The 12,307-nt window shown below is 36.0% G+C and overlaps 1 protein-coding gene across 14 annotated transcripts in view; it reads right to left on the bottom strand.

The window, feature by feature from the left end:
• Positions 1–12,307, bottom strand: part of CCDC66 (coiled-coil domain containing 66) — a 64,996-nt gene that overhangs the window by 25,461 nt on the left and 27,228 nt on the right. For 12 of the 14 annotated variants that reach the window (XM_073901387.1, XM_073901390.1, XM_073901393.1 and 9 more), the window contains 3 exons: positions 1,196–1,327; positions 564–814; positions 254–338 (listed from right to left, as the gene is read on the bottom strand). In XM_073901387.1, the coding sequence (XP_073757488.1) occupies positions 254–338; positions 564–814; positions 1,196–1,327 (468 nt within the window). The remainder of the gene's footprint in view (positions 1–253; positions 339–563; positions 815–1,195; positions 1,328–12,307) is intronic. The other 2 variants (XM_073901388.1, XM_073901392.1) reach the window with 2 other exon arrangements.

Genomic DNA, 12,307 nt, shown 5'->3' with positions numbered 1-12,307 from the left:
ACAACTTATATATTAAAGACCTTCTCTTCTGGAAGGCAGGTGGCTGGCTGTACTATGTGATACTGTCTGGTTCTCAGCATCAGTATAATTTTAATATTAATGCCAGCTGGAGTAGGAATTAGATTCATCACAGGACTGGACAGGGTCATGTGTTGTACATTTATACTGGAATTTTAATTTCCATTTATTTAGGTATCCACTGGCCATGACTACTACTTACGAAGGCAAAGAAGCGTATTTTACAATGCAATACCTGATGTTCTAACTGTTTTTGTCGTCGCCTGTCACGTTCTTCAATCTGAGCTGGATCCAAGAGAGCAGTCATAGAACGGAGAAAGCTGGCAAGATAAACACTTTAGCTATTCAAAACCCACAAAAGGTTAAACCTAACAACAAGATGCTAAATCATTTTTGTTTCAGATATATCCACTAGTCATTTCTACTTTAAAGAAAAATACCAAACCTGAAATCAATTAACACATATTATAAATATAATGACAGTCCTTTTCATAAAGCACATAGACTTTCTTACACATATAATAAATACTGAAAAATAAACTTACTTTGTTTTCTGACTGTTTGCCACGGCCTTATCTCTAACAGGTTTTGCTATATGCTCCTCCTCTGAAGGTTCAACCTGACTTCCAGTCATAGGTGTATAAACACTGCTGATATCAGCCAGTTCCTGAGTGTCCGGAGAGACACAGAAGTACTCTGGTTGGTTGTGTGTTGACTGAGAGGACAGTTGAGACTGAGAAGCAGGATAGTTCTTTAATGAATCAAAATGCATTGCCCATCTGTCATGTTCCTCACCCTAATCATGATAAATAAGAATTACTAAGAATTTTTCTAATTGTCCTCAGGTATAAAGTCCTAAAACGATATTCAAACACCATTTTTAAAAGTCACCACAGAGCAGAATAAGCATAAAAATTAACAGAGTTACATTATTTGATTCCATATATACTTAGATAACATAGAGAATATGAGAAATTCAAAGAATCAGGAAATTCCTAAAAAGCTAGTTTTAAGAAACTATGCAAAAGCACTTACTAAATGCATTCAATAAAAGGTTTGCAAGAGCAAATGTGTAATAATTTGAATACTGTAGTCTTGTCAAATAGTTCTAGGATACTTTTAGGTTTATGATTAAAGACTCAAATTATTTCTTCCTTTTCTATCACCCACATGTTACCTTTGAAGATGTAATTTTTTCCTCTATTTTTCTTTGCCGATCATCTTCTATTTGCCTGTTCAAATCTTCAATCCATTTCCTCTGCTGTTCTTGTTTAATGGCACTGAAAGGTTGCTCCGGTGGTACTGCTTCCTAAACAACAGTCAGCAATACTAGCTAAAGTGCAGCTCTTTTTTCCTAACCACTTTATCAATCTTGCCAAAAATTTATACAGATTTAAGCAGAAAGGTATTTATCTCTAAGGGAACAACAATCGTAAACAAACAATTCTGAGTTATACAAGAATTAAACATGATGTATTCCAATTTTCAGAATCATATTTGTAACATATACTAGTAGAGAACACAGAATAACTATATGTAAAAAAGTAATTTTCTAATGAAAAATAAATTTTCCTAAAATAATCATAAGATTTTTCAAAAGTCTGTCCTAATACAGTCTTGTTTCGACTTTGAAAGGAGTTACTGATAATTTAAAATAGATGAATACTGTTTTACATTTGGCTTCAGAATACAACAAATACTGCCTTTGGACCAAGAGCCAGGAGGATAAAGAGAGCCAGAGGCTTTCTCTCTTGAATCATGACGTCTCTCTAGGATATCCGTCTTTTCTATTTCTACTGCTATAAGCCCTATCACAGTCTATGATGTTTCAATAAGAAAAATATTGTGTTCAGGTTAAGTCCTTGAATTCTAAAAAAAAAAAAAAAAAACAACAACAACAAAAAAATTAAACAGTAGCATAAAAATTTGTTGCTTCTTACTTTATGAGAATTTGGTATGCTCTAACAAAAAGAGAAGAATAAATTCTACTCAACTTGTCCTGACAGGCAAAAGCTAAGCAACAAACACTTTATTATATGGAATAACTGCAGGACATAATTTAAAAAATAGTTTGACAGAATGCTACAATGGCAATATACCTGATACTACTCTCTGCCTTTATTTTTAACAGAAACAATGGCAAAGCTCCTGGTTTACAAGCAATTGCTTTGATCAAAGAAGGAAATATTTATATAAAAGAAAGAAACCTTAGTATCTAACGTATTCTTACATGTTTTAAAGAGATAAAAACCATCACATTTCTTTAAGCCTAAAAGAACCACTTCAAAAGGAGCATTACCTCCAGGTAAGTAACTGAACAATTTTAGCTCTAAAAATATCTTAGGGATGAAAATGGAAAAGAAAAACAAATGGCCCTTTTGAATTCCTTACAAGACATTCTCAACATAGCACTCAATCACCTTAGAACTCTGTCATGTTTCTTACGTCTGATTTAGCCAGATCTGGTTTCAAGTCTGTTTTTTCAGTTTGTCTTTTTGTTTTTTACATTCACATTTGAGTGAAATAGTATGTTATTTGTCCTTCTCTGACTTATTTTGCTTAGCATTATACTCTCTAGCTCCATGTTGTTGCAAATGGCAAGATTTCATTCTTTTTTATGGCTGAGTTATATTCCATTGTATATATACCATATCTTCCTTATCCATTCATCTATAAATGGACATTTGCACTGCTTCCATAATTTGGTTATTATAAATAATGCTGCAATGAACATAGGGGTGCACCCATCCATTTGAATTAGTGTTTTCATAATCTTTGGGTAAATAACCAGTACTGCAATTACTGGATCATATGGAAGTTCTATTTTTAATTTTCTGAGCATACTGTTTTCCACGGTGGCTGCACCAGTTTGCATTCCCACCAAGTGTTCATGACAGTTCCTTTTTTTCCACATCCTTGCCAATACTTGTTGTTTCTTATGTTTTTGGTTTTAGCCATTCTGATAGGTGTGAGGTGATATCTCATTATAGTTTTCATTTGCATTTCCCTGATGTTAAAAGTGATGCTGAGTATCTTTTCATAGGTCTGTTGGCCATCTGTAGTATGTCTTCTTTGAAGAAATGTCTGTTCATGTCTTCTGCCCATTTTTAAATTGGAATCTATTTTTTGTGTGTTAGGTTGTTCATGTATTTTGGAAACTAACCCTTATCAAGTGCATCATTTGCAAATATCTTCTCCCATTCAGTAGGCTGTCTTTTAGTTCTGTTGTCTCCTTCACTGTACAGACGCTTTTTATTTTGATGAAGTCCCAATAGTTTATTTTTGCTTTTGTTTCCCTTGCTTGAGGAGACAGATCTAGAAAAATGCTGCTGTGGTGGATGGCAGAGAAATTACTACGTGTGGTGCACTCTTTTAGGATTTTTATGGTTTCAGATCTCACATTTGGGTCCTTAATCCATTTGAGTTTATTTTTGTGTATGGTTTAAGAAAGTGGTCCAGTTTCATTCTTTTACATGTAGCTGTCCAGCTTTCCCGACGTGTTTTTTCTTTTTTAAATACTCAGTTGGAAATTCCTTCAGACAAATTTCCTGAGGCAATTCCTTAATGAACTGGGGTTAAATCTTGTCAAATGCTTTTTGTGCACCTATATTTTATTCATAAAGTAGGCTTGATGCTCAGCATGGAGCCCAACGTGGGGTGTGAACTCACGACCGTTGAGATCAAGCCCTGAGCTGAGATCAAGAGTTGGATGCTTAACAGACTGAGCCAACCAGGCACCCCCCCCCAGATATTTTCTTTCATTATTAAAATGATATACTTGTGGCAGGCCCCTGGGTGGCTCAGTTGGTTAAGCGACTGCCTTCCGCTCAGGTGAGGATCCTGGAGTCCCAGGATTGAGTCCCACATCGGGCTCCCTGATTGGCAGGGAGTCTGCTTCTCCCTCTGACCCTCCCCCTCTCATGCTCTCTCTCTCCCTCTCTCAAATAAATAATCTTTAAAAAAAAAAAAGATATACTTGTGGATTTTAAAATATTTCCTTAACTTCCTAGCAAAAATGTCTTAGTCATATTACTTTTTTTAAAAAAATATTTTATTTGAGAGAGTGACAGAAAGCACGAGGGGGGAGGGTCAAAGGGAGAAGCAGATTCCCCACTGAGCAGAGAGCCAGATGTGGAACTTGATCCTGGGGGCCTCCAGGATCATGACCTGAGCCGAAGGCAGACGCTTAACCGACTGAGCCACCCAGGGGTCCATATTATTACCTTTTTATGTATTATTGAATTTTAATTGGTAATATTTTCTTTAGAATTTTTGGGTGTATATTCCTGAATAAACCTTATTTTCCTGGCTTTAATATCAAGTTTACATTGGTCTTGTACAATGAATTGGGAGCTACTCCGTATTTTTACTGCCTGGGTAGGTGAATAAACTTGGAATTTATTCCATGAAAGTTTGGTAGAAATTGCCAGTAAAACCACTTGAGCATTTTACTTCCCTTGTGGGGAAAATCTTTCTTTTTTTTTAAGTATTTTATTTATTTATTTGTCGGAGAGAAAGCACAAGGAGGGGGAGTGGGAGGCAGGGGGAGAAGCAGGCTCCCTGCCGAGCAAGGAGCCTGACACGGGACTCGATTCCAGGACCCTGGGATCATGACCTGAGCCGAAGGCAGACGCTTAACCAACTAAGCCACCCAGGTGTCCTGTGGGGAAATCTTTCTAACCAGATCTACATTTAACAGTAACAATACTACTCAAGCTTTTTGTTTCTTTTTAAGTTAGGTTTTTTTTTTTAAGTAATCTCTATACCCAACATGGGGCTCGAACTTACAACCCTGAGATCAAGAGTCACATTCTCTACCTACCAACTGAGCCAGCTAGAAGCCCCTAAGTCCGTTACTTTAAGTTATGATTTTTACAGTAATTTCTCCATTTCACCTAAGTTTTCAGAATTGTTGGCATAAGATATTCACTAATGATTTACTCTCTACCTGCAATTATGCCCTTTTCTCTCGTAATTTTATCTTCTTGACCAGTCTTTTTTAGAGATGTATTTTTTTATTTCAAAACAGGCAACTTTCGTCTTTGTATGTTAATGACTGGTGGCCCTATTTTCATGATTTCTTCTAATTTATTCCACTGTTCCTTTTACTAACTTAAGATGGACACCTAGTATACTGTTTAAAAGATTTTCTTTTCTAATACACTTTCTCTTGAATTTTTGATGTGTTTCTGGTGTGTAAGCATTATCATTTTGTTCCAAGTATTTGTGATTTCCATTATAGTTTTTTTTTTTACTCAAGTTACTCAGTGTTATTTTTAACTTCCAAATATGTATGTAGTAGTTAAAAAATTCTTTTTGTTACTAACTTCTAAGTTACTTGTAGTTAGAGATCACTTTACAATAGCTATTTAAATTTTATCTGAACCTTTATGTCCTAACACAAATCACTTTTTGTAAATATCCATGTGTGCCTGAAAAAATATTTCCCAATTGTTGAACAAAGAACCTGATATGTTAACTAAGACCAACTTGATCTTGATTTCTATACTGAAATCTCTGCTTAAATAATTTTTAAGTTTCTCTGCCGTTTTAGGGTGCCTGGGTAGCACAGTCAGTTAAGCATCTGACTCTTGGTTTTGGCTTGGATTGTGATATCAAGGTTGTGATATCGAGCCCTGAATTGGGCTCCATGCTCAGCCCAGATTCTGCCGGAGATTCTCTCCCTCTGCCCCTCCCACTCATGCTCTTTCTCACTTTCTAAAATAAATAAATGAATCTTTAAAAAAAATTTTCTCTGCAGTTTTAACAATTTCTCAATTCAGATATTGAAGTCTTTATTTGAATCTACCAATTTTTGCTTCATATATTTTATCAGGTTCACGCAGGTTAAAAATTGCTATACCTTCTTGATATGCTAAATCTTCTGTCTATATTTACAACCCTCATCATCCCTAATAATGATTTGCCTTATTTTTATTAGTGTAGCAATAACAATTTTATTTTGGTTAGCATTTCTTTTTTTTTAAAATCCTATTGTTTTCAACCTTGCTGTATTCCTATGCTTTAAGTGTGTCTTGTATTCTAGAAAGTATCTAGATTTCTTTATTCTAATCAGTAATTTTCTTAATTTTGGTTTTCAAAACTCAATTTTGGAGTTTTGGTTCACTTAGATATATTATATTTATTGATGTATTTGGTCTTATTTCTATCTTAATCTTACATTTCAGTTTATCCCACTTTACTTTTAAGACTCTCTTTAAATTTTTTACATCAAAGATATCATCTTCTAATAAGAACTTTAATATGCTCTCATACCCTCTGATCTTGCATTCCTCTGCCAACACATCAAGGTTGATATTAACAAGACCTTTCAGTTATTAAGGATATATTTTTTCAATTAGCAAAAATCTTGTCTCAGATAAACCTCAATGGCTACAATATATTTTTTAATAAAGATAACAATCAACTGTACCAAGGTAAATAATCGACAAATCTCTTGCAGCTTAGTTTTTTAATTTTAACCTTTTTGGTTAATTTTTACCTTTTTGGTTAAGCACTTCATTCAAAACTGTTTTCAATGTCACCTTTTAATAAAAATCTTCAGAGGACTTTAATGTCTGAGGATATTTTATTATGTACATTTATTTCAAATATGGTTTGGCTAGATACAAAATTCTAAGTTTTAAGTTCTTTTCCATCAACTTTGGGTGAAAATGTGATTCCATAATTATCTTGTACCCAGTGTTGCTGCCGAAAAAAGTGAAGCTCTTCCTTGTTCTTTTTATATACTGCTTGTTCTTTCTTTCTGCAGGCTTTTAGAATTTCTTGGTCTTCCATATTCTTAAATTTCAGGTTAGTATGTGTAGTGAGGTTTTCCTTATTCTCTTTTTGGGGTGCTCTCTAGCCCTTTAAATCTTGAGGTCAGGGGCGCCTGGGTGGCTCAGTTGGTTAAGCAACTGCCTTCGGCTCAGGTCATGATCCTGGAGTCCCGGGATCGAGTCCCGCATCAGGCTCCCTGCTCAGCGGGGAGCCTGCTTCTCCCCCTAACCCTCCCCCCTCTCATGTACTCTCTCTCTCTCTCTCATTCTCACTCTCTCAAATAAATAAATCTTAAAAAAGAAAATCTGAGGTCAGTTAACAAACTGATCTCAATTACTTTTTCAAATATGTCCTCTCTTTTCCAAATTTCCCTCTTGTTTGGAGGGAATGTCAGCATTTCTATTTTCATTCTCATACTGCCTTAAAATTTTTTTCCCTATTTGTCCTTTCCTTTTTCAAGATATTTTCTAAATATGGCTTTCCAATTATTTATTCACTCCCTAGCTCTAACATTCCCACTATTTCTCATCTATTATATTTTACACTTTATTGTATGTTTCACACCTAAATTTTCTGCATGGTTGTCTCTGTTCCATGTTCTCATTTGTAACACTTTCCCTTACTTTCAGAGCTTCTTTTTTGGGAACACTCCTTAGATTGTAATTATAATTCACCAGACAAGTGAGTATGAACAGGAAGGGACAAAGTAGTCTCCACCTGATTTTCCAAGATCCTGCAAAGAAGTAAGATTTAAGCAAGGACTGGCCCAGAATTTTATTCTAGACGACAGCTAGAACAGAGATCTGATTTATGCTAAATGTAGGGTGAGGCATTTTTTAAGACAATGACATTAGGGGATAGGGTGTAAGCATGTTAACAAGAACAGGATTCCAACAATTCATTTCCTATTTCCATCTCCCACAGAGTTACTGGGTTAACTTCTACCACAGGCTACCTACCAATCCAACAAACCAAAAAAGTATCCTTCCCTCATTTTTCCAGTATCTTAGGAACTGACCTTAATGGGAGGTACTAGCAGTTTACAACCAAGGTTCAGTATCTTGAGATCACGGGATCTTAGTATTTTTAAGTTTGTAAAAGCTTATTTGTCAATATTTTCTGCTTGACTTTAATTTTTGGTTATGTTTTTCTTGTAACATTATAGCACATTTTGTAAATGCTCTACTGACATTGAAAATTTGATAGGTGTATTTGTAGAAAATAGAATTACTGATACTATTATTGTCCAAATACTCTGAAATACCCTAGTAAAAATGTGCCTCAATTTCTCCTATTTATTTTTGGTTCACGAATCACAAAAATATTATTCTTGGTTATTGAATCTACTTTTTATAAAAAATAATTTATTATGGAGGTACCTGGGTAACTCAGTCGGCTAAGCATCCAACCCTTGATTTCAGCTCAGGTCTTAATCCCAGGGTCCTGAGTTCAAGTCCTGTGCTGGGCTCCAGTCTGGGCATGGAGCCTACATTAAAATAAATAAGTTAACAGCTTTCTCTCCCAAAGTAATGTTTCTAAAATTACTAGCAATTTTGCTTTTTGTTTTTTTTTCTTAATTTTGATTGGCTTATATAATCTATTTTTAATAATGTATAATTTTATTTCAAGTGTATCTCTTTTATGCAGCAGGTCTGTGGGGTTCTCCTACTGCTGCTTTTAAATAAAAGATTTTGGACCTTTCAGAGTTGATTTTTGTTTTCTGTTGTACAGATTACATTAGTAGATATTCTATTTATAATTAAACTAGTGGTTATCCTTGCTTTCTACACTCTTTAACCTTTATCTGGGTTTCAGAATCATAATTAACTCTGTCTTTTTTTTTTTTTCTTTTTTAGAATGAGAGATAGAGAGCACGAGAGGGAAGAGGGTCAGAGGGAGAAGCAGACTCCCTGCTGAGCAGGGAGCCCGATGCAGGACTCAATCCCGGGACTCCAGGATCATGACCTGAGCCGAAGGCAGTCGCTTAACCAACTGAGCCACCCAGGAGCCTTAACTCTGTCTTTATAGAGAGATCACATAACACATCAACACAAAAGCATAAAGCACAAAACAAACAAAAGCATAAAAAACAAAAGCGGAAAGTTCCCCTTTGCTTCCATTACTCTTCACCAGACTTAAACAATGCCAACAATCTGCTTTTATGTATTATTTGTTGATATGTCTTCGTTTTCCTTTAAACATAGAAATGGTTACATTATATGTATTGTTTTGCAATTTGCCTTATTTCACAAAGTCTTAGAGACTCTGTGTCAGCTACATATTCCCTTTTTTTAAAACCACAAATTCCTTATTGTATTTTAATTCTGATTCACTTTTCTGACCCAGAAATAATCTTTAAAAACTTCTTAAAAAAAAAAATCTGGGAAAGATCCTTGGGAGGATTATTTTATAAATTCTTGTAGGTCTGAACATAACTTTATGCTCCTTTTACATGTGAACATATTGTTTAGGCATTAAATTCTTTGCCCCAGTGCTCTATTATCTACAGAGGAGAAATCTAAGGTTAACTTGATTTTTGTTCCCTGTCTTATTTTAAATGCTTGAAAAATATACTTGGTTCTTGAAATTTTAACAGTTATTAGGATGTATCTTCAAATCAGCCTCTTTTATTTATTTAGCTTAATTTTTTTTCTGGTCTAGGAAGTTTTTTCTCTGATGCCTGTTATTAATACTTTCGATTTGCTGTTTTCTTCTTCAAAAAAACCTATCATTCAAGGCTGTATCTTTATACGCTATTTGTAATCTTCTATGTCAGACTTTTCATTTCTTTTTAAAATTCTATCTAGGGACGCCTGGGTGGCTCAGTCGGTTAAGTGTCTGCCTTCAGCTCAGGTCATGATCCCAAGGTCCTGGGATCGAGTCCCGAGCAGGGAGCCTGCTTCTCCCTCTGCCTGTCGCTCCCCCTGCTTGTGCTCTTTGTCTCTGACAAATAAATAAATAAAATATTTTTTAAAAATTTAAAAAAAATAAAATTCTATCTATATTTGGGGCACCTGGGAGGTTCAGTTGGTTAAGTGTCTGACTTCGGCTCTGGTCATGATCTTATGGTCCTGGAATTGAGCACCAAGTCAGGCTCTGCGCTCTGTGGGTAATGTGCTTGGCCCCCTCCCTCTTCCTCTGCCCCTCAGCCCACCTGTGCTCTCTCTCAAATAAATAAATAAAATCTTTAAAAACAAAATTCTATCTATATTCATGGAGTGCCCTCACGCTGATTTCTTCTTCTTCCTGTGATTTCAATTTAATTCTTTTTTCTTTCCTTCTACTGTATTCTTAGTTTTCTACTACTCGCATCTTTGGCCTATTCTTGTATAAGGATGTCTTGAATCACTTCAAGTCCTTTGTGGAATAAGAATAAATAAAAACTAAGTCAATGTTTTCTTTAAACATTTCTATTTCACAAAAATAAGGCATATTTCCTTTTTGAGATTTTCCTGAGTACTTAGCAGGAATATCCCCCTTTCTAGTGTGAATATTTTTTTCTTTTTTCAGATTTTATTTATTTATTTGACAGAAAGAGACACAGCAAGAGAGGGAAAACACATGCAGAGGGAGTGGGAGAGGGAGAAGCTGAGCCTAGCCCCTAGTGTGAATATTTTCATAGTCTCCATTTTCCCCCCCTATCTATCCCTCCTTGGACAAAGATCTATCTAGGTCTATTGTTATGGGTAGTTAGGATGTGCCAGTTACTCTTAGTGCTCTCCTGCACACCTGTTCAAATGTGGTAAATTTGGCCTCTTATTCTAAAACCGGATGCGCAAGTCTGTGAAGTGCCTAGTATACTTCTTGGAGCCTAACAAGCCTTTAAACAGTTCCATTTCCTTATTCTAGTTAACTATTAAACCTTTTTTGGCAAGGCAAAGAGACCCATCTAATTTTGAATAAGGAAGGTGTCTTTCTAGGGAGTTCAATTTTGGAGAAGTGAGATAGAGTTCCCTTGATTCCAAGACTGCCTGTATAGAGAGGCAAAGGCTCTGGCCAGTACTGGCTCATTTTGGTCAGGCTGTAATATTTCTTTGTTCTGAAATAAGGCCATCAGTGAATTGGGACTAGGTTACAACTTAGTCACATCCCAGTTCTGCTGTGGGAAGAGCCTCATAATCCACAAACATTATTCCCAGGATTCTAAAGTAAACTGACAACAGAAGGAATATAAAGGTTCTATGTATTCCATTTTCATTCTACTGGGTTGTAACCTATATTTTTAAAAACTCTTGTCCTGGGTGCCTGGGTGGCTCAGTTGGTTAAGTGTCTGCCTTCAGCTCAGGTCATGATCCCACAGTCCTGGGTTTGAGCCTGCCATCAGGTTCCCTGCTCAGTGGAGAGCCTGCTTCTCCCTCTCCCTCTGCCGCCCCACCTGCTTGTGCTCTCTCTCTCAAATGAATAAACAAAATCTTAAGAAAAAAAAAAATCTTGTCCCATTACTGATAGAAATCCATAAAAATTCATAAACTCTAAACTATGTTATAATGGGCTGTTCCTGGGACAGGAGACGGGTAGAAATGTGTTTTGTATTATCCTTTATATCTTCTTGCATGCCAGAAATATTACATAATATTTTTAGGTCAAAGTAAAAGTCAAAAGAAGAAATGATACATATATATTATCCAGTTATGATTATGCATACATACGAATGTCTTATTAACGCAGACCAGTGTTTTAAGTATATACTCATTAAGAAAACAATATAGTACCAGAAGGATCCACAACAACAAATTCATGTGCCACTCGATAATCATCACCCTCAAGATTCCACACAAAAAAATAAAATGTTAGAATGAACAAATTCGGCAAAGTTGCAGGATACAAAACAAACACAGAAAAACCAGTCGCATTTCTATATGCTAACAATGAACAATCTGGGAAAAAGAAATTAAGAAAATAATTACATGTATAATAGAACTAAAAAAGGGGCGCCTGGGTGGCTCAGCCGTTAAGCGTCTACCTTCGGCTCAGGTCATGATCCCAGGGTCCTGGGATTGAGCCTCATGTCAGGCTCCCTACCCAGCGGGAAGCCTGCTTCTCCCTCTCACACTAGCCCTGCTTGTTTGTTCCCTCTCTCGCTCTCTCTGTTAAATAAATAAAATCTTAAAAAAAAAAAAAAGCGCCAAAAAGAATAAAATACCTAGTAGTAAGTAGGCAAAATATGTGTACATTGAAAACTACAAAACACTGCTAAAGGAAATTAAGAAGTCACAAATAAATGGAAAGATATTCTGTGTTCATGAATCAAAAGACTTAGTACTGTCAAGATTACCTAGAGCGGGGGGCGGGGGGGGGGGGGGGGAGCAAGATGGCGGAGGAGGAGGAGACCTGGATGTCGTCTGGTCTCAGGAATTCAGCTGAATAGGGATCAAACCATTCTGAACACCTACGAACTCAACAGGAGATCGAAGATAAGAAGAGTAACAACATTCTGAACAGAAAAGCGACCACTTACTGGAAGGTAGGACGTGCAGAGAAGTGAATCCGAGGCGATATTCGGGAGGAT

The sequence above is a fragment of the Callorhinus ursinus genome, unplaced genomic scaffold, assembly GCF_003265705.2.
Source record: "Callorhinus ursinus isolate GAN/ISIS: 27379988/994484 unplaced genomic scaffold, GSC_fseal_2.0 scaffold15, whole genome shotgun sequence".
NCBI lineage: Eukaryota > Metazoa > Chordata > Mammalia > Carnivora > Otariidae > Callorhinus > Callorhinus ursinus.
Note: the sequence above shows the minus strand (reverse complement) of the source record. Positions and strands in the feature narration are given on the sequence as shown.